We start from the raw sequence: 23875 nt of genomic DNA on the forward strand, positions 1-23875 counted from the left end.
AAACCATGGTGGTTGCTCCATATACACCTCCTCAACAAGATCACCATGTAGGAAGGCATTTTTGATGTCGAGTTGTAGGAGAGGCCAATCATACATAGTAGCCAATGAGATCAACACCCAAACTGAACCAATTTTAGCCACAGGAGAGAATGTCTCCATATAGTTCATACCATATATCTGAGAATAGCCCTTGGCCACTAATCATGCCTAAAATCGTTCCACACTACCATCAGGAAGATGTTTCACTGTATAGACCCATTTACACCCAACAGTGTGTTTACCAGGAGGAAGGGTGGTGAGTTCTCACGTATGATTATGTTGTAGAGCAGAGAGTTCTTCTTCCATGGCTTGCCGCCACCCTGGAGAGGTAAGGGCTTCCTATACAGTCTTGGGAATGGGAACCGATGAGAGTAATGATATAAACTTGCAATGAGAAGCAGAAAGGTGAGCAGTGAAAATATAGTCTGAAATGGGATGAGAAGTACAAGTGCGTTTACCTTTCCGCAAAGCAAAAGGGAGATGAAGATCTGAGGGAGAAAGAGCAGTAGCAAGATCTGTCAACGGGTGCTGAAGTGGAGGAGTCGAAGCACTTCTACAGGTATACACTTGAGCACTTCTACGGGAAGGGGGTCCACAACCGAAACAAGAAGAGAAACCACAGAGGGAGAAGAAGAGACCCCGACATCGGAGAAAAAAGGAACCGATTCAAAGAAGGTGACATCAAGGCACACAAACGACTTATGAAACTTAGGGTTATAACACTTGTACCCTTTCTGAGTCCTTGAGTAGCAAAGAAAAATACATTCCGTAGCTCGAGCATCTAGCTTGTCTACTCCAGGGCCCAAGTGTTGAACAAAACAAACACAGCCAAAGACTCTTGGGGTGAGAGGAAACGGAGACAAAGTGGGGAACAACACGAGAAAGGGGATTGACTTCCAAGGATTGACATGGGCATCCAATTTATCAAAAAACAGGATGTAAGAACAGCATCACTCCAAAAGTGCTTTGGGACATGCATATTGATCATCAAGGACCGAGCAGTTTCAAGAAGATGTCTATTTTTCCGTTCAGCTACACCGTTTTGTTGCAGGGTGTAGGCACAAGAAGTTTGATGAATTATTCCATGATGTTCTAGGTATTGCTGAAATGATGAGGAGATGTATTCTTTGACATTATTGGAGCGAAGTATTTTCATATGAACACCAAATTTAGTGCGTATTTCAGCATGAAATTTCTAAAAAATAGAGAACAATTCACTACGGTCTTTCATAAGATAGATCCATGTCATCCTTGAAAAGTCATCAACAAAGATTACAAAATACTTAAACCCATTGTATGACACCACTTTAACTAGGCCCCATATGTCAGAATGAACTAAAACAAAAAGACTTGAGACACGACTATCAATTCTTGGACTAAATGAGACTCCATGATGTTTTCCCAACTGGCATGACTCACAATATAATGATTAAAGATAACTCAAGGAAGGAACTAGCAGCTTCAAAGCCTTGAGAGAGGGATAACCAAATCTGCAGTGCCATTGGAGAGGAGTAAGAGACAACTGAAAAGCCACTGGAGGGCCACCACCATCAAAGTAATACAAACCACCGGCTTCATGCCCCCCATCAATCTTCGTCCCCGTCTTGAGATCCTGAAACACACAAAAAGAATGATAGAAGGTTACAGAGCAATTAAGGGGTTTGGTTAATCTGCTAACAGACATAAGGTTAAAAGAGAACTTAGGAACATATAAAACAGATGCTAAAGACAATGAGGAGAGATCAACATCACCAACACCACAAATAGGAGATGTAGAACCATTAGCAAGTGTAACTGTCTGAGATGTGGAGGTGCGAGAAATGGAAGAAAATACATCAGGAATCCCAGACATATGGTCCGAGGCTCCAAAATCAATGATCCAGGGTGAGGCTTTAGAAGCTAAACAGGTCATACCTGAATGGGCAAGTGTAGTTGTGTTCTGCTGAGATGTTTGAAGGAACTGCTCATATATTGCCCGTGGTACACTCACCATTTCCTGCCCGGAAGCACAAGTGGGTGTGGAGGGGGTTGGGGCAGTTTGTTGGCTTTCAATGATTGTGCTACTACTCTTAGATGTAGTATGGTTAGCCCAAGTGTTGGGTGGACCATGCAAATCATAGCAGAAATTAACTGTGTGCCCCTCTAAGCCACAATGTGTACATTTTCTCTGAGCATTACCCCTTCCTTTTCCATAGTCTCCCCCTGACTCACGGCCTCCAGTCCGGCCACTGGCCTGGTTAAACATGTGTCCACCACGATTGCTTGGAGGGCCACTGCTGCCACCACCACTTCTACTTCCACGACCACTCCCTTTAGTCACAACCAAACCAAATCTATCATAGAATGAAGAATGTTCCACCGACTCAATGGATGTCCTCTTAAGACGGACAAAAACTTCTTCAAGTGAGGGGAGAGTTGATCCCCCAATATCTGTGCTCTGACAGGCTCGAACTCAGCCTTCAAGCCCACAAGAAACCTAATCACATCAAGTTGTTCACGTTGTTGTGGTTGGATCTGGACATCTGATGTTAGAGGGTGATACACATTTAGCTCATTGCGGATATTCCTCAAACTTGCATAATACTCTTCTAATCTTTGACTTCATTGCTTCAAATTAAGTACTCTTGGTATAACTGATATACCCTAGTTGTGTTGTCTTGTCCAGAGTATAACTTTTTAGCATGATCCCAGATCTCTTTGGTTGTATCTAGGAACATGAAGTTCACACTAATCTTTGGTTCCATGCTGTTCCAAAGCCATGTCATAATCTGTGCATCATCTTGTTCCCAATCACTGAACCAAGGAGATCAGAGGAAGGTTTCTCCTCCCTCACATGTTTTACTTTCCTCTTGGCTTTCAAGAACACCTCCACAGATTTTGCCCATGGTACATAGTTCTCACCGTTCAACTTGATGGATGTCATTTGAACACTTAGATAATCTGAAGAAAAGCATGATTCCTGTTTTGTTGTCATTCCCAACTACAGTTGAAACCATCTCAATTATTTCTCCTTTGAATATACACAATCTCACACTTGTCACAAGGCTCATCTCACTTATGATACCACCAACCCACTTTCTTCAACTGCACATTACACACTACACTCTAAAGCTGAAATCATTCAGTCAACACATCAAACACTTGGACTGCACACTGCAGGACCATTTACCACCAACACACCACTACTGAAATTACTCAGTCATTTCATTGAACACTTGTTCTTCATACTGCAGAATTGATTACACACAAGGTCTAGGGGTTCACTTTTAAGCATTTAGAATCATAGATATGTCAGCCACCACAACACAATCAACACCACACCATTGCTGTCGTGGACATCAGCAGTCTACTACTCTTCTTTCAGCACACATGCAAGCAAGAGAACACAAAAAAAAACATGGCTGATATGTGTATTAGTTTCACCCAACACCACAACAACTAACTTTTGAAGCACACAAAAAAAAAAAAAAAATTCAGCATTCACAGTCCATTTGTGAACACACGACAGCAGTGTCCACACCTGTATACATCCAGCCCTCTTTGTACACTGAATAGAGGGTCTAGTATACCACTTCAACGACCACCACAACACCGGCCAGAGACATTCTCACCTCCAGGCCCTCAAAACGGCAACTCCTTTTCAGCCCTTTATCGAGTCTTCAATCAGATCAGTTGTAGGATGATGAAATCTACTGTGAAACTGGCGGCGAACCCAGGAAGAACACAGCAACAAGAGAAAGAACACGAGACCTTAATGCTCTGATACCATGTGAATAAAACCTAGAAGAAGAAAGAAGAAAGAAAAGAGAAAGAAGGAGTGGAGAAGAGTGCTCGGCCAGACTAGAAGAGAGGATGTTCAAAAGTCACTCTCCTAGCTGACCCACTTGACTTTTATTCATAAAACTTAAGTTACAAAAAAGACAATTTTGTCCCTCATAGAAGATGGGACACATAACTTAAACTCAGATACAATAGACATTTCACTTTCAATAAGATACACCAGAATGACCAAAATACCCCTGACTGGAGCATTCTAACAAGAAGTTTATTATAAGGCAAACATAATGCATTTCCTAAAAAAAAAAAAAAAAAGAGACCTTTACTTTGTGTATTCTCAAACTGGTGTATTCTCTATATATCCAATAGTGAGGGTTGTTACCACCTACTAATCTTTGATCCATTTCATGCAATCCCCCTTTTATTGGGTACAGTGGAACTTGTCAATTGTGGTGAAAAGTTTGTTTAACCTGACTACATTTTAATGGAAGTCTTGCTCAGATGCACATATGGACCAAGGTTTAAAATGCCGATGGTGATGGAAATGTCGGCCATCCAAATATAGGAAACATGTCAGAAATGTCAGGAATATTGTATGGAAATATTGGAAAAATTATAGACATGGTGGAAACGTTGTGAAATATGCAAAAATATAAAATGATATTAACTGTTAGGGGTTTCTCAACCCAGGTACCCACTCCTGGATCAGATAAAAGAGGCACAGCAAGATCCTGTCCTTATTCAGATCAGATCCATGTTGGAACTTGATCCAACATCTGTTCCTGGGAAGTCTATGGTAGACTTCACCTTATTCTACAAGGACTGACTGGTGGTTGCCAATCTTCAGCCCATTATGTGAGTTTCTTTGCTTCATATGTTTCATGATTCAGCAGTGGGAGAACAGTCAGGAGTCCTATGCACCGACAAGCACCTATGCATGCACTATTACTAAAAAACAGGATGAAGTCTATGGTCAGGGAATATATGGCTGTTGAAATAATTTAGTTATTTGTGTTAGGGTCTGTTTGGCTAGTTAAAGCGTTTTGTATTTCTGTTATTGTACTCACTTACAGCAGGGGCACAAGGGTCTTTTCCCTTCTTATTTCTGCCGCCCTGTATAATATAATAAAAGATGGCACCACCAGTACTGTTCTATTACTCCAAACTTTTTCTTCTTCCTTTCTTCCTTCTCCTTTCTCTCTTCTTTCCTTCTCTTCTCTACTTCCTCATATTTCAATCGGATTTATTGTCAAGAATGGCTAAGTGTCCTAATTGCTAAAAACAAAAATACAGTACATAAGCTCCAGCTGGTTTGCTTCATCCATTACCTATTCCCGACAAGGTTTGAGATTGATATAACTATGGACTTCATTACTAGCTGCCCACATCTCAAGGCAAGTCGGTGATACTGGTGGTTGTTGACAGGTTCAGAAAGTATGTCATTCTGTGGCCCTCCCACACCATACACAGCTGTCATAGTGGCCAAGGCATATATTCAGGAGATAGCCAAGTTGCATGACACCCCTAGCCCCATAACCACTGACAGACATTCCCTACTTATTAGCCACTTCTGGGAGGCATATTTCCAAGCCCAAGGAGTTCAAATTCTACACTCAACTAACTATCATTTGCAAACGGGCAGAAAATCTGAAGTGGTCAACTGTTGTCTTGAAACATACTTGCATTGCTTTGTCAGTGACAGACCCAAGCAATGGGTCTAGTGGCTGGCTCCCTTGGGCTGAGTTCTGGTAATAATACCACTTACCAGATTTTGGCGGGTACCACTCCATTCAAAATTCTCTATGGTTGTCTGCTGTGCTACATTATGAAAAGTGATCAATTGTGGTAACTGAAGTAGAATACAGTTGACTAAGAGAGATTAGGTGCTCCAAGATCTCAAATTATACCTACAGAAAGCCCAACAACAAATGAAGCTTTCATATGATCAGAAACACAGAGAGCTGGAGTTTAGATAGGGGATCTAGTATAACTTAAACTGCAGCCATATAGGCAAACCTTCATTGGCTCAGAGAGCTTGGCAGAAATTGGCTCCCCACTACTTCGGCTCATTCAAGGTGATTGAAAGAATAGGACAAATCACATACAGACTGAACATTCCTCCAAGCACCAAACTGCATCCAATATTTCATGTTAGCCTACTGAAACCATCCATCTCCATCAGCCATAGCCCATAGTGAGCAGCACTTTACCACAATTCTCAGATGATGGTGCACAATTGTAGAATCTGAGGCTGTTAGAGGATTCAAGTGGATTAAGTCTAGTACAAAATGAATTAAGCAAGCCCTTATTAGCTGGAAGAACCTTCCATAAGAAGATGCAACTTGGGAAGATATTTGGAAGCTGCAGCACCAATTTCCTATTTCAACCTTGACAACAAGGTTGTTTCCAAGGGGGAGCCAATAGGATTCTGGTCCAGCGAGCACCCAGGTTCATCTATCTCTTGCTTCAGGTCTCAAGTCTAGGAACCCAGTGAAAGTATCCCACACAACACCTATCAAGTTTGTCTACACCAGGAGGCCACGTCAGCATAACTTGAGCATTCCCATGTATTGGTAGCTGGCATGAACCATCCATTACGATGATGCTATAAATAGCTGCTGAAAATCCCTACAGCAAAATAAGAAAAAGCATTCAAACCTTCTCTCCTATATCTATTAATTTCTTCTTCTTCTTTCTCTTATTCATTTCAGGAGGAAGAGCTCCCTTGAAGAATTTCATTTGTGTTAGAGTTTTTATCGCCTCTCCTAGTGGATTGAAGAAGTTTTCTTTGAAGATGGCAATGCTCTTCTTCTTCCCACATTTCCCATTCTGCATCAGTTGGTCAAAGCAAGGATTCACCTGGCTGATGTCCTACTACAAGTTCTGGAACAACCTTCCTAGCAACAGTGATCCTAGGAAGTGGCTCATCACCCACAAAGAAAAGAGGCTTCTAACATGGCAAGCTGCTGTTACTTATATAAAAAGGATGAGGAATCAGTTTGGCAGCTGTTCTTTTCCTGTGTAGTGGCAAATTTCATTTGGAGGTTCCACTCCTTTCTGTGTGGCAAGCAGATTTTTCAGTCTTACTCACATGCAGAAATCTTCTCGGCTTGGCCAAGATTCAAAGGAAGCAAGAAAGAAAGAATTGTTTGGAGCTGCATTCCTTCCGCAGTGTGCTGGATATTATGGAAGGAAAGAAATAGGAGGTTGTCTAAGGACAAATCAAAAGGAATTGAAGCTTTGGTGGCATCAGTCAGAAAGCTTGTTTCAAGCTGGGTTTTGGTTCTCCCAGAAGCATATTAACAGTTTAGATCTGGTGGAAATCCCAGCCCGTAACGTAAATCTGTTTTCATAGTGTTTGTATGGTGGGGTGTTATCTTGACACCCAATCAGATTGTACATTTCTTTCTATTTTAATAAAACTTCTTCTTTACCCTTCAAAAAAATCACTCACAAGCATGATAAAGAAGGAGCAAATTGGTGGGATGAATTACAATACCATAGATTATGTCAATGTAAGGATAAAATTTGTTCATGATCAAAAATGAAGATAATGTTTTTTTTTTTTTTTGGAAAAAAGGTAAGGTAATTTTATTAAGGCAACAGAAATGACAGAGGAGCTCCAAAACCGGACCTAGAATACAAAGAACCAAGCCCAAAATTAGATTATAGCTCAAACAAACTTCTAGACCTCAGTTGTGCACCAAGAGCCGGGGATTGGAACCCTTTCACAGCTGAGGTCCAAGACACTAATTTCCCCACACTACAAGATACAAGACTGTCTACATCCTTAGATTTGTTTTGAAAAACTATTCTGTTTCTCTCTGCCCAGATGAATGATTTAAAAGGTGCGCCTAGGCACATTTCAGGGTAGGCGCCTCGCCCAGGTCCTAGGCGCAGCCCTTTGAAAAGGTGCACACCTGGTGTGCCTTGCACCTCGGCCCAAGCGTGCGCCTTTTGAAGCTTTGACACTTTTTTGCTTTTTTTTGTCTAGCGGTTGGGTCGGGGGCTCCGCCCCCAAACCCTCGTGCCACACCCCGTGAGGCAAGTCGCGAGCAAACCGGAGTGGAATGGAGCCCCCCCTATTTGGTAATGTTGTTCATTCATTCATCCTAATAAAATATCATCTTAAAAAACAATAAAACTATAAAATCATTATTTTTTGTGTGAAAACTAAGAATTTAAGTCCTAATGTGGACTTGTTTGGGCTTGCCTTAAAGGGTGTGGCACAAAGGCAGCTCGTAGAATCAGGAATGTAATATGTTTTATATCACATTAGCTACTTGAAGTAATGCAATTGAGAAAAAAATGAGATTGTGGGTTTTATATGCTTGAAAATGTTTCATATATTTGATTTTATTTTTAAATTCTCATTTGAATATGCTTTACATGTTATATTTATGTAATATAATATTAGATATAGGTTTTTTAAAACATTTATTTTAAAATTAAAGTTTATATTTTTATTAATATTATGTTTAATAATTTTTTGATTTTTTTTAATTTTTTGGTATTTTTTATTTTTTTTACATTTCTTATTTTTTAGCCTTTTTTATTTTTTGTGCCTTGCTTAAAAAGCCCCACACCTTTCCTTGTGCCTCAGGCGCAAATTGACCCCTACACCTTTTTTTGAGCCTTGTGCTTTTAAAACACTAGCCCAGATGGTGCTGATCACTGCTGCAGGAATAGCCAACCACACACTTTTTTCCAACTTGGAGAGGCCTTGAAGTTCCCAGTTTCTTAAGAGATCCATCACTTGGCATGACCCCACAGAAGAAAGAAAATGATCCCACAAGGCTGTTGAGACAGGACAATGGATAAAAAGATGGCCGTTGTGCTCTTCATTTTGGCCACAAAGCACACAACCCAAATTTTGAATTTGCATTCCCCTTCTAACCAGATTCAGCTTAGTGAGGTTTCTGTCCAAGGCCACAGCCCAAAGTAGTGCGCTTATTTTAGGAGGGGGAATCCGGCTCCAAACTTTACCAGTCGGGAAGTTCTCATTATTCCCCCCTGACAACTTTTTGGCAAAGGACTTCACTGAGAATAAACCATCAGCCAACCACTTCCAAACCCAGGAGTCTTCTTCCTGCACTTTTAACATCTGATTTGAAAGCAGAGCAAACAGATCCATCACTTGGTCCACTTCCAATCTTGAAAAGCCCTTCTGAAAACAGGATTCCAGGAAACCACATTTTCTCTCGGCTCATAGCAGTCAGCAATCAATGCCTCTTGACTCTCTGCAATCTGGAACAGCTGTGGGAACAGTTCCTCTAAAGATCTGATATTACACCATTTATCTTTCTAAAATTTCAGGCGATGACCAGACCCAGTTTAAAGGAAAGTCCACTATTTAGCATAGGAAAGGATTCCATAATTTTCTGCCACAGAGAACATCCCAGAGATACCATCCTCTTGAATGTTCACAAGTTTCATTTTTCCACGAATACCCCTACACTATCTCCCACTTCCCCACTACCTTCCTGATTCTTCTACTTTGAATGCCTTCCAGCTAGAAACAGGTTCAACTCAAGTAAACACTCGACCAACGCCTCTTTAAGCCAGGTTTTCAAAAAGCCCTCCCAATTTTGTCCCGTGTTTAAAATTTGAACTTCCTTTTGTTTATTTCCTAAACCCCCCAAGTTGAAAGGAATGCAAGAGAATGGATGCTGAATTCAAGTGAGTTAGAAGAAGTGCAAATGGGATAGCTGACTTCCTTGCTAAATAAGGGGTAGCAAAGCAACAATTGTTTTGGGCTTCCTTATAAAACAGTTGTATTAATGGGGATGATGTTGCGGTCATCAAATTGTACTGTTTTTTCATATAACTAATCAATAAAATCAATTTTTCTGTCAATCAAAAAGAATTTGTGAAGATGATATGAAGCAATTTGCTAGTGAGAATGTTCCAAAAGTTCAACAAGTTGAGCTACTTGATAAAGAACAGGTTTCTCTACAATCTGAAGTTTTGAGGTCAAAGATAACTGTTCAGATGGCTTTTAAGAAGACATCATCAACAAGGAGAATCAATTAATTAAAGGAGAAAAGGAGAGAAAGGTAAATAAATAAAGTATAAAAAAGGGCACTTACGGTGCACAATAACTTTATCTGGGAGCTTCCTCACAAACTGCTCTGCTGCATATCTCCAATCTTCAGCACTGAATGTAATATAAATTAATAAGTCATCAAGAGGACTTTGCCATAAGGTTAATCAGTAAGTAAATAGTTAAGGACAAAGAAAGGAGCAATTTGAAGCTTAAGGATGTCACTGTATATGTATCAAGGTTACTTCATATTTGTATAGAAAACCCAGATGTCACTCAGACCTCATTTTATTTGACAAATTTTATATTGAAACATGGAAAAAAGGAAGCTTACTAATGTATATAAGAATAAGAGCCATATGGAGAATGGAAAAAATGATCATAAACAAAACAAATAAATAAAATGAATGAAGGAATCCTACACAACATCCCTGATGCAGGAGATGAAGAGTCGACAATGGAATTTTCAGAATTTTATGCATTTCAATATATTAGGACAGTAGGGGTGTTTTAGTCATTTTAACATGTGTCAGTGGTTCAGCCTATTAGTTTTATTTGTCTCATCATTGTTTAGTCATGTTTAAATTGTTAGTCATTGATTAAGTACTTTAAGAGGTATTTAGCTTTTTTAAGTTAGTTTATCTTGACAGTGTGGCCGGCCAGAAATAAGAGGAACAGAAGAGAAGAGAAGAAGAAGAGAGAAGGGAGAAGAGAAGAGAAGGGATTGGCAATGTAACAATGCTGACGGCGCCAGCTTTTATTATAATATATATAGGGCGGCAGAAACAAGAAGGGAAAAGACCCTTGTGCCCTTGCTATAAGTGAGTACAATAAAAGACATAACAGAAATAAAAAAAATAAAAATAAAAAACGCTTTAACTAGCCAAACAGACCCTAACACCAACAACTAAATTATTTCAACACCCCCTCAAGTGCATAGATGTCAATCATGCCCAACTTGTCACACAAATCTTTGTGCCGCACACGATGATGACCTTTGGTGAAGATATCTGCAAGTTGTTCTTCTGAGCTGACATATGGAGCACACACTTCTCCATTTACAAGTTTCTCTCTAATAAAATGCTTGTCCACTTCAATGTGTTTCGTCCTATCATGCAGGACTGGATTAGCAGCAATATTGATGGCAGCTTTATTGTCACAATAGGGTGGCATAGGATTGCTCACTGCAAAACCCAGTTCACCTAATAGTTTTCTTATCCACATGATTTCAGCAACCCCATGAGACATCGCTCTATACTCTGCTTCAGCACTAGATCTAGCCACCACACTTTGTTTTTTACTTCTCCATGTGACCAGGTTTCCTCCTACAAAGGCACAATGCCCACTAATAGACTTTCGGTCATTGACTGCTCCTAACCAATCTGCATCAGTATATACTTCCACCTTTAAGTGACCATGTTTCTGGAACAACAAACCAGCTCCGGGAAACTTCTTGAAGTATCTCAGGATCCTCTCTGCAGCTTCAAAGTGTATTGTCCTAGGATTGTGCATGAACTGACTAAGGACACCCACTGTATAAGCAATACCAGGCCTGGTCATAGACAAATACAAAAGTCTCCCTACGAGTCTCTAGAACTTCTTCACATCTTTCAAAAACTCTCCTTGACTGTCTCCCAGATGATGATTAGATTCAATTGGTGAGTCAATTGGTTTTACCCCCAACTTGCCCGTATCTTCTAGTAGATCTAGTACATATTTCCACTGGGAAATAAAGATGCCCTTGTGAGAGCGGGCAACTTCAATTCCAAGTAAATAACGTAAGGGGCCTAGTTCTTTCACCTCAAATTGAATGGCTAAGAATTTTTTTAGTCTCCGTATTTCAGCCTCCCAATCTCCTATGATCACTATGTCATCCACATACACAATAAGAGCTGCAATTTTCCCTTCACCTCTTTTCACGAATAGAGTGTGATCCGACTGGCATTGTTTGAACCCCATCTGTTGAACTGCTAAATGGAACTTACTAAACCAAGCCCGAGGTGATTGTTTCAACCCATATAAAGATTTTTTTAACCTGCACACCTTTTGTTCACTGCCTTTGGCACAGAACCCTAGAGGTTGGGTCATGTGAAGTTCAATTTGTGATGTCCAATTTGTGAAGTTCCCAGTCAAGATTTGCTGCCAATGAAAGAAGGATCCTGATAGAGTTCATCTTACCTACTGGAGCAAAAGTCTCTGCATAGTCCACTCCATATACCTGTGTAAAGCCTCTTGCTACCAGTCTAGCCTTGTACATTTCAACAGTTCCATCAGCCTTGTGTTTCACTGTGAACACCCACTTGCAACCCACTGGTTCCTTCCCTTCAAGAAGGTCCACCAACTCCCAAGTGCCATTTTTGTGTAAAGCATCAATTTCTTCCTGCATTGCATTTGTCCATTCAAGTTTAGACAAAGCTTCTGCCACATTCTTAGGAACGGGGACACTGTCCACAAAAGAGAGGAATGCACGGAATAAAGGTGAAACATGATCATAGGACACAAAATTAGAGATAGAATGATTAGTGGTACAAGACCTAACACCCTTTCTCTTAGCAATAGGAATATCAAGGTCATTGATGACAGGTGAATCAACATTTAGAGGAATAGACATATCAATAGGAGCAAGTGTACCTGGCTGATGAGACGGATCTGCCTCTGGTGAATCCGATGATGTTGGTTGCATAGTGTTAGGTTCCACGGCACTTAAAATCTGTTGGCTTTTATGGCGACGATGAAAAACCCGAAATGGAGGAGGATCGGGTAAAGGAGGTAGTTGAGTTTGAGTCGCCTGTTTCTCCTTAACCCTACTCTCCCCCTGAGGAGAAACCGAAAAAAAAATGTTGATTCTCAAAGAATGATACATCAATGGAGACATAGTACTTGCGAGAGGTAGGATCATAGCAGCGATGCCCCTTTTGAGATAAAGGGTAACCAAAAAAAACACAGGGAACGGCCCGAGGGTCAAGCTTACCTCGAGTAGGGGACAGGTTATGGACAAAGCAACGACACCCAAAAGCACGCATCGAAATGGTGGACAACGGAGCTGTAGGAAACAAAAGCTGATATGGGGCCTTATACTCTAGTAACCGAGAGGGCATGCGGTTAATGATGTATGTAGCACACAAAACTGCATCCATCCAAAAACGTTTTGGCACATTCATATGAATTAATAAGCCACGAGCTACTTCAAGAAGGTGACAGTTCTTTCGTTCAGCAACACCATTTTGTTGGGGTGTCCTGGCACAAGAGCTTCACTGAAGTGACCCACTCGAAGCAAAAAACTCCGTGAGATCACTATGGAAGTATTCCTTCGCATTGTCTGACTGGAAGATATAGATTTCCGTTTGGAACTGAGTGAACACCATGCGTTGAAAGTCTTTCACAATTTTTGGCGCTTCATCTCGAGATCGCATAGGATAAACCCAGGTGTATCTAGAATAATCATCAATCAAGGTAATGAAGTACTTATATCCAGCCTCAGTGGGTAGAGTAACAGGGCCCCAAACATCAGAATAAACAAAATGAAATGGAAATTCAGATCTTTTATTTCGCAAAGGTAAAGAACTTCTACAATGTTTACTCAATTGACATGTCTGACACTGTAACTGACTCACTGACAAGGACTCAAACAACTTTGGAAACATAACCTTTAATGACTCAAAAGAAAGATGACCTACACGACTATGCCATAAATAGGCTTGACTCTCACTTGACAAACTCATGGACTCTGTAGCCACAAGACCAGCTTTATTCTCCAACACGTAGAGACCATCCACCATGCTTCCTCTACCAATGGTCTTCCCCGAGGCCAAATCCTAAAACACACATGAAGACGGAAAAAAAAGTGACTGAACAATTCAATGAGTGAGTTATACTACTAATGGACAGCAAATTAATAGGTAATTTCAGAACATGCAGTACATTAGGAAGGGTAAGGCCAAGTGGGAGAGGTATGGTACCTCGGCCAGCTATGGTAGAAAAAGAACCATCAGATAGTCTCACCTCATCTCTCTCAGAGAGGTTATATGTTTGAAATAAATTTGACTTACCGGTCATGTGGTTTGAGGCTCCGGAGTCAATAACCCAAGGAGAATAAATGGTATGAGATGACACACGGAAGGCAGTGGCAGCATTACCTGATGTAGACGCAAAAGAGGTAGAGGGAGAAGGACCAGAATCCATCTGGCGGAGAGTCCTACCATACAATTCCAAATGTTCACGAAAGGAGTTGATAATTTCTTCCTTAGGGTCAGAACTGGGATGCCTCTCCTGAGTTACCAAAGGACTAGTCTCTGTCAACGCCATATTAGTTGAGTTATACTTTTTCTGATTCTGCTGGCTTGGTTTCTTGCCCTGATCAGGTGTTGACTTCTTACCCTAATCCTGTGCCCATTTAGGTTTTCCATGGAGATCCCAAAATGTATCTCTCGTGTGTCGTGTCTTCTAGTAGTGAGTGCACCAAAGTTTACTCTTATCATCTGCTTTTTTCTAAGAGTCACCTTTTTTAAAAACACCTCGGACATTTGTATCTGAATTTCCCCAGACAGCTAGGGCAATTGACTCCCCTTCTACACAATTCATCATACTTCTTCTACTCTCTTCTGATTGCACTAAGGCATACACCTCCTGAACCGATGGCAAGTCTTTACTACCCAAGATCTGCACCCTGATGGACTCATATGAAGGATTCAGCCCTAGGAGAAAGGCAAAGACCCGTTGCTGAGATACAAGTGACTTACACGCCTTTGCATCTTCATCACACTTCCAATTCACATTCTGATAGTGATTAAGTTCATTCCATTTCGATGTCAAATCAGAATAGTACATCGAGAGACTCCCCTCCCCCTGCTTGCAAGTAGAGGATTCAGCTTGCAGTTGATATATCTTGGCATAGTGCCTCTGCTCTGAATAAGTGGACTTCGCTTGTTCCCATATCTCACAAGCAGTTTTAGCCCACATAAAAGTCTTCCTTACCTATGGCAGCATGGAAACCAAGAGCCAAGACATCACCATACTATTCTCTTGGTTCCACCTATCATATTCAGCACTTCCGTACTTCGGTTCCTTCACTCTCCCATTCATGTATCCTATTTTCCCCCTAGCAGTGATGTAGAGTTTTATTCCCCTAAACCACTCAAGGTAGTTCAGACCATCAAAGGGAATAACAGCCATGGGGAAACTCATATCCATTCCCCCACTCACTCCATTGTGGCTCCCTGAAATCTCTGAAGTAGCAGAATTCTCAGACGACATGGTCAAAACAGACAATCAATCCCAAACACCGGACTTAGGACCCCTCCTTACTCCACAAAACAAATGCTCCACTCAGTCCACACCCACACACTTGGGTTTGAAAACAGTCTGAGCACAAACAATACCAATTTCAGGACAAAAAAAGGCAATATTCGGCAGAATTCAGACCTGTACGGTTTAACATTCCCAACCTACCAGCCTTCCAGAATGTCTAAGAACATTAATCAGCAGGAGAGATCCTAACACTTATAATCAAGCCAAATAATTGAGATAACAGGTCATCCTTGACCTACAGTCGCCTTAACACAGGAACAGGACCACACGATCCCAAAAAACAGAGGTATAAAGATCTGATAGCATTCAGCAGCCCAGATTCATTTGGTTTTTTTCACTTGGTACACGACCAAGGAGGGTAAGGAAGAGAAAAAATGAAGGATTGTACCAGTTGTAGATCTGTTTTCCTCAGTCCAGATTCAGATCTCTGTTCCGCCCAGATTCAGCAAGTCGGAAGAGTGGAGTATGTTCGATCTGTTCTCTCAGTGAAGTTTGTTCGATCTGTTCTCTCAGTCAGTATTCCGGCTCTGATACCATCTTGATAGTGTGGCTGGCCAGAAATAAGAGGAAGAGAAGAGAAGAGAAGAAGAAGAGAGAAGGGAGAAGAGAAGAGAAGGGATTGGCAATGTAATAGTGCTAACGGCACCAGCTTTTATTATAATATATATAGGGCGGCAGAAACAGGAAGGGAAAAGACCCTTGTGCCCCTGCTATAAGTGAGTACAATAACAGACATAACAGAAATAAAAAATAGAAATAAAAAACGCTTTAACTAGCCAAACAGACCCTAACACCAACAACTAAATTATTTCAACAATTTATAAGTGGCAAAATTGTAATTTTGAGTCTTTTTAATTTAGAAAGTGGCATGGCTGACTCAAAATTGTAATTTTTGAGTCTTTCTAATTTATGAGTGGCAACTCCATTTTGTTAAGGAGCACTAGGACAGAATCTCTGGGTTTGTATTCCATGATGCTGTAAATAGGATACATGGAATTTATTAACCAGCCTACAACTGTATAGTTTTTTTTTTTTTTGATAAATCCTACAACTGTATAGTTTTCTTGCATCCACCTTTCATAGGCAGGGTCATCCTCCTTAGGTTGCTTCTTACTCTCAGTGATGTACCCCCATTTCCCTCGACTGTAGATATGGATCTTAATTGGCTAAGGTCATGACAAATAATTAGTCCATCCAACCTCACTGAGGTTACTACCCCCAACAGAGTTTTCACAGACCCTCCTAGACCAAACCCAGAGTTCGTAGGTTGTTTCATCTCACCTCTAGCTTGCTCCATTGTCTAAACAGAAACAAACAGAAATAAAAGAAATAAGGTCTTACTAGTCAAGATTCACTGCCCTAAGGCAAAAACTTCTCTTCAAACAACCAAAAATAGGATTTCACCAGACTCAACAACTTGGGAGAAAAGGGAGAAAGTCTAGCCACTCCTACCACTACTAGAGGCTCCAAAAATCTCTCCAACTTGGATCAATCTCAAAGACACTCAGAAATCTTCTATTCTAGCCCCCAAGCACCACTTCCAAACTCCCTCTATACCCCTTAATCTAAAAACTCTCTAGTTAACTAGGGTTTTCGAGAAACTCTCCAAGAACCTACATTGGGCCTCAAACAAGCATTGCAATCTTCTCCAAAACCTCCTCTAACTAGGCTGAATAATTGTTAATTAATCAACCAATCAACTTCCATACAACTTGTGTATGGGATTAAAAAAGGGAAAAGGAAAGAAGGTAGGAAGATTGAAATAAAGTAGAAAAGAAGAGGAAGATTCAAGAAGATGGAAGAGCGAAAATAGAGGAAGAAGATGGAAGAAAATGAAGGAAAGAGAGTCAATCAAACCTCTCTCCAGTTCCCCACAACTATATTTTATTCTTTGATTGTAAAAAGAATACAATTCTACGAATACCCTTAGTAGGGCAGCCAACACTAAAAGCAGCACTAAAGTAATAATAAAAGAAATAAAATAGGCCCATAATTAAGGCCCACTACTCATGCATATAAAGCATAAACAGAAATAAACAAAAAATAAGAAATCATGGCCCATTTGGCCCATCATCTTTACGGTCTCTAAGAGTCCCTTCAACATCTCAAGTTTCATGGTTGTTGCTTCAACAGTACACCTATTTTTCATGGAGGTTATTCCAACATCCTTCCTTGCAAACTCAAGCTGGTTTCCCCACCTTGAGTTTGAGGGAGGGTGTAGAAAGATATATTGTATTTGGTTGTATTTGGGTATTCTTTCAGAGAGAGTGTTGGAGGTTTCAGGGATATATTTCTAATGTTGATAAATTTTGAGAACTTGTATGTATTTATGGGAAGAAGAGGGGCATGTGTGTAATTCTTATATAATTTGGTCTTTTTGCTCATTTAAGCCCTTGGTTGTGTGGGAGAGTGGAAATTTTGTATCTCTTATTCTCATAATGGATGTTTTCCCTCTCTTTCCGTGGATGTAGGCTACCAAGCCAAACCACATTAAATTTTGGTGCTTTTTCTCCCTCTTCCTATTTTCTTATTGGTTTACTATTCTCTTTCGTGCTGGTTGACAAGATTCTCCTGACTATGAGAAATGGGAGTCAAGCAATCATATTCTCATCACTCATGTCATAGCTTCTAAACTCAATGCAGCCTAATATTAGCAGAAGTTTCTTGTTACCAGATGAGCAAAAGAAAGTTTACAACAAAGTAGGCAAAACATATTTCAATAAACGAAACATTGCCCATATTTGTCAGTTCAAACAAGAGATTACAGGCCTATGTCAAGAGGAGAACTCTTTTTCTGAATACTACTCTACCATTGTGAGTAATATGGCAGGATTTGGACCATTTTCAGATGTACAAACTATCCCACAAAGAGGATAGAAAGAAATTCAAGGTCAGATAAAACATAATAGAATTTTTGAATTCCTAGCAGGGCTGAGTTCAGAGTATGATACAGCATCAGTGCAGATTCTTAGTAGGGATGAATTGCCCTCATTTGTCAACTAAATGCATTATTTGCTTCTCTTTATTTTACTTCATCCTTTTTATTTTGTCTGAAAAGACTAGATAGAATTGCTCTTCTAAAAGTTGTCAGACAAAGTGAAGTAGTCAAGGGTAAAGTTAACAATGGGTCAAAGTGTCCATAATTTAAAAATGGATATGGCATTAAACAGAATGCAATGGTGAAACAGAATTCATGTAGCCAACCCCATATAGTTGGGATAAAGCTTGGAGAAGATGATGTCGATAAATGTCTTAACAGTAATAAGGTCATTTTGGTAACTTGAATGCCTCTATTACTGAAAAGTTAATGGGAGGTATTCGCACACTTTTTCAAAACTATAGGGGAGGTTTCTGTTATAGTCAAAACACAGGGGAAGTTTATAGGGTTGTCATAAAACCCAGTGAAGGTTTTTATAATTTTCCGTAAAATGTATATAAATATTATATATTATAAAACACAAAATATTATATACATCTCATATTTTATAATTAAAGTTATAGACCCAAAGTACAGCCATTGACCAGGCTTATATTTCAGGCTTGGGGTCCAGGCCAGGCAAGGCCCAGGGCCAGACCCCAGACCCAGGCTACAGCCTTTACAATATGGCATTAAGCCCAGCCCATGATCTCTGCTAGAACCCTTTAGGTTGACATAGGCTAAGGATGACATAGACACCTACCCCTTAACCGTTATTATTTTACACTCCACAGGTATAGGAAAATAACTCCCTATTACATTTTATTCCTTTGCACCTTTTGTCTAGCCAAAGCAACAACAAATTATAGGATGGCATTTTCTCATGATACTTGATAAATTAGGATAGTATAATATCATATTCCTATATTCTCTCCAACAATTTGATGGTATTGTTAGTGGCATTGAGGTTTTTTCTCAATATCATTAGCCTTAAACTATTATTTGCTGATACAATCCTGATGCAAGACAAGAAGGAGAAAAATCCTACTAAGGTGAACATGGTGGGTAAGGATGGAGAATTTAAGGATCTGAAGCATGGGAACAAAGAAAAAAGTAATATCAGAGAAGGGAAGTATAGGAAAGAAAGCATTGCACTTGTAGAGATAAAGAGAGAAAAAACACAGAAAATAGCTACCTACAATTTGTTTTCTCTACCCAATGACTTCTTTTACAGTTTTACCAGTAACAGAAATTTTATTGCTTAAAAACAGAACTCTACATGGACCATGTGCAAGCAGTACATAACATGATTATACATAGAGATAAATGGCACCACCCCAGTCCTTAGGTCAAACCCCAACTACGTTGCCAATACCCTTTACATATGGTCATTCCCCAGAAGGACAGGCCCCCAATATAGCTGGCTTCTTTGGACTCTTTGCCTGGCAAGAGCATTGGCTAGGCAGTTGGCAGATCTCTTTACCGAGCTGAAATTAATAGTCATTTTTCCTATCAATAATTGAACCTCTCTCAAAGGGTTCCTGTATTTCCATTGTCCTTTGCTCCCATTCAACCACCTAACTACCAACTACCACCTTGGAGTCACCTTTGATCACCAAGTTGTTAAAACAGAATGTTTTATCCAGTTTGTTCCCTTGAAGGACTGCTAGAACCTCCTTGTCCTGTGCAGTCCCCATGCCATAGTTGTCAAGGCAATACCTAGGCGCGGCGGGCGCCTAGGTGACGCCTTGGTGATAAAGCATTCTTGGAGGGTCGCCTCGCCCAAACGCCTACATATTTATATGTAAGACACCACACAATATTTTATATTTTTATTTTATGTTATTAATAGCAGTACAATAGATGTTATTAGACTAAATTATTCATATTGCAGGTTTATAGTATTAATATTGTTATTTTTATACTAGCTTCTTTTTGTTATTTTCTCATTTGTTTGGGTTCAACCGAGAGACAAGTCAGTAACATAGTCTTGAATCCTTTAAGACTTTAAAACTTGAATTGATAAGTAAAAAATAACTTGAAGATTTTATCCAATTGGTACACAAGAATAATCAATAGGACTTCTTCATTGGAATAAAAGTCAGTGATATAGTCTTGAATCCCTTAGGGACTTTAAAACTTGAATTGATAAGTAAAAAATAACTTGAAGGTTTTATCCAATTGGCACACAAGAACAATCAATAGGACTTCAACCCTTATGTTTTGTATGTTTCTTTCCTTTTTTGTTTTTTTTTTTTTTTTACTCATAAAAATGTTCAGTTTATAACCATTGATATGGGGTTTATACTTATTTCATGAGAATTATGGTGCTTACTAGTTAAAGATCACTACTTATTACTATGAAACCTAAGGATCTACCCTAGGATTTATATATATTTTTTTTTGAAAAAACTCATCGCGTAGGTGACTAGGCGACAAGGCACTCCCCTATCACCCAGCTTCGCCTTGGCGCCTTGAAAACTATGCCCCATGCCTGTTGGCACCAAATATAAGAAAACAAAATGACTTTGCTTATCTCTAACGATACCCCCTATTCCAGACTGCCCCAGGTTGCCTAAGCAGCTATCAACCAAATTCATCTTGATAACACATTGTGCTGGTGGAGTCCAATCCAAGAATATCCCATTTCTCTACCCATTCCTGTTGGCCCCAAATATAAGAAAACAAAATGATTTTGCTTATCTCTAATGATACCCCCTATTCCAGACTGCCCCAGGCTGCCTAAGCAGCTATCATCAAAATTCATCTTGATAACACATTGTGCTGGTGGAGTCCAATCCAAGAATATTTCATTTCTCTACCTAATGATTCCATTCATCAATTTGATAAATTAGCAGGATATCCTCAAAGTGCCTTTTGACACATAATGCTTGGATAATGTCCAGCAGACTCCTTCAGACCTGGTAATCATCATTCAAATTAAGGATACAAGTTCTTTTGTTTTAATACTTTTTCTTGGTCAATCTAATCCAAGGATCAATATATTAAACAACCAATGGAATCATGTGTTTTATTAGCTGTAAATCACATATAATGAACAAGGAGAAAAGAAGAAGAAATACATTGAAATGTCATTTCTTCCTTCAAAACTCAACCAATCTCTACATTTCAACAGAATACTTTCTGAACAATACACAATCAAATTCAAACCAAATTATTGAATTAAATTAGGTTCCTAATATGGACATATAAGTCCAGATTCACCATTGTTGTTTTATCTTTTTTCTTATGTGGTATCCTATCCATTTCAGCTTCTGTTCTGTGGAAAGCCCATTACCAATGCTGGCCCCAGTTATCCAGTGTCAGCAGGGAGGTTCTGACCTAACTTCTGGATCTTTTGCACAAAGTGGCCATGTCAGACTTGAACCCATGTTCCGCAGTTGTCAGCCCAAAATTTTACCATTGGATCTAAATTCCCTTTTTTTTTTTTTCTTTTTTCATCAGGAAAATTACAAATGGCAAAATTGTCAGTATCTATTATTACCCGCGCAAACATCAAAAAATGCCAACTCGCCACAATTTTATAATAAGAGGTCAAGAAAACTACAAACGCCCAGAAAAACCAAAATTAAAACGAATTTTCCAGTAGAAACTACTTCAACTAACTCAGCGGCTCTTTTTAACCCCTTATGCCAGCACATTTAATATGATCAACTCACTTGTACTAATCCATCCTTCATTTAAAACTCAAATTAACTTGGTCCAGTGCAATTAAAATCCACGGAAAATTAAGAATTCTTAACAAAAGCAGAACCTGCAAACTAATGAGTATATAAATGAACGATGTAGGGTCTACCTCCCAATAATGCCATTAACCATAACAACAAGGTGCTCGGGGTACGAATTCGCCTCTGCTGACGCCGCATCCCAGACATCTTCACCACCCTGTACAGACTCCACCTCCACCTTCTGCCCTTTCTTTGGGCGACCCTTGAAGCAGAGCAGGCTCATCCCCGGAGCCCTATCCGTTCTACTCCCTCCACCCGACAGGGTTCCTTCTCGAGATTTCGTATGAAACCCTAACCGTATCCAGGGCATCTCCCTGGGACTGCAGCGAATCACAACCCGGCACTGTCTCGGGATCTCCTTCGCGCCCAAATACACGCTTTCAGGCAGAAATTTGGCGCCAATCATGCGTGGCGAATCGAAGCAACGAGCATGATAGAGAAATTCAATGTTTCAGAGAGGTATGAAAAGGCATTTGGATTTAAAATGATATAAAAATCGACTATATACTCATGTCTGAGATTGCATTTGAAGAAAATAAATAAAGGTGGAAAGTGTTTTGATGTTACATGATCGATCGAAAATTCTCGTGACAGTGGACTGGAAAGATGGTCGTAGGATGGTGGGGGCCGGTGTTGGAGGAAATTACAATTTACAGCTGACTTGCAGTAGGCGTTCACAGTTATGATTTATGAAGTTGTTGAACTGAAAGCCTATTGCTTTGGACCCGTTTGGAAGGGCTGAGCCGAAGATGAGCTTCAATTCAGCTTAAGCTAGTTCAGCAGCTTTGAAAACGTTGGTTTTGTTTAAAGAACAGAAAGGGTGTTTAAAGGGAATAGGATCCCCTTGCCAACAAAACAACGTTCCAACCACCTACTAACATGATCTGATAGCGTACATCTCACCATGAGACTTGGACCCGCCATGTATGATATCTGCGGTGTCAGATTGTGTTCGTGTTTTGTTTACAGGGAAAAGTATGTCCCCACAAATCACTAGTTAAGAAAGTCAACAACTTTGATTTTGCTCGTGAAAAACATGTCTTTATACCCAATGGCCGATCTAGGACTTTTAACCAGCAGAGGAAGGGAATTGAGCGATGAGGATGGATACCTAATGGGGGCAAGAAAATTTGTCAATTTCTAGGTTTGAGGAGACAAAATAGAGTGAGAGATGAGATTGAATTGTGAAATAGAAAAAAAAAAAAATGACCCCAAAACTTGGCTCATATGGAATAAAGACATGAGTGGGAAAATCTATGATGCCAAAAAGGTATGGTATGGGAAGAGTTTTGACCAATCAAAACCCACCCATAAATTTTGATAAATAACACCTAATTGACTATACATTCATAATTCCAATTGACTGGTCAGAGGTTTTTTTTTTCAGGTATTATATCTTTTCCATATAATCTATGACATAGAAAAGATATTGTATGGTAAGAGTTTTGACCAATCAAAATCCGCCCATCTCCCTATCCATAAATGATATTGTTTTTTACGACAAACTGTTTAATTGGGTAAAAGCTTATAAGCTATGGTTGGTGACCGACGAAAATGCTGCCTCCCACATGTTTTATGTGCATTGTCTACTACCAACGTGAGAGAAGTCTGACCACGTAATATTTTGTTTAAAACATCAATAAAATATGTTTTTTTTTTATTGTAAATTGGCTATTACCAACGTGATATAAGTGTGGGTAACACTTGAATAAAACAATTTGGTAGCAATGAATATGAAGAATGTGGAGACGGAGAGGGATTGGTGAGAAAGCACCTTCACAACTTTGAAAAATATCCTTTGCTAAATAATTCCAAACAATCAAATGTGTCTTATCCATTTAGCTAATTGAACATCTGTACTAATATTCCTTTTTTTTATAAATTATGGTTTTGTCTTGTTTGTAGTCACAAGATTGAAATGTACCTTTTTAATATTGATCATCTTTGAGTGCAAAGTTTTTCTTCATTTTTTGGGTACAAATTTTGATTTCATTTTAAATGCAAACATGTCTTGAAATCTGTATTTATTGTTATTTTAAGACA

General features: G+C 39.6%; 1 protein-coding gene across 2 annotated transcripts in view; it reads right to left on the reverse strand.

The window, feature by feature from the left end:
- The window catches only part of LOC148843734 (uncharacterized), a 75961-nt gene extending 53235 nt beyond the window's left edge, over positions 1-22726 (reverse strand). The window contains exons 1-2 of one of the 2 annotated variants that reach the window (XM_088958022.1): positions 21901-22726; positions 9906-9973 (exon numbers count right to left, since the gene is read on the reverse strand). In XM_088958022.1, the coding sequence (XP_088814148.1) occupies positions 9906-9973; positions 21901-22238 (406 nt within the window). In that variant the 5' untranslated portion in view covers positions 22239-22726. The remainder of the gene's footprint in view (positions 1-9905; positions 9974-21900) is intronic. The other variant, XM_088958023.1, reaches the window with a different exon arrangement.
- Positions 22727-23875: the final 1149 nt, after the last annotated feature.

The sequence above is a fragment of the Nelumbo lutea genome, chromosome 8, assembly GCF_056320005.1.
Source record: "Nelumbo lutea isolate HS-2025 chromosome 8, American lotus-T2T, whole genome shotgun sequence".
Taxonomy (NCBI): Eukaryota; Viridiplantae; Streptophyta; class Magnoliopsida; order Proteales; family Nelumbonaceae; genus Nelumbo; species Nelumbo lutea.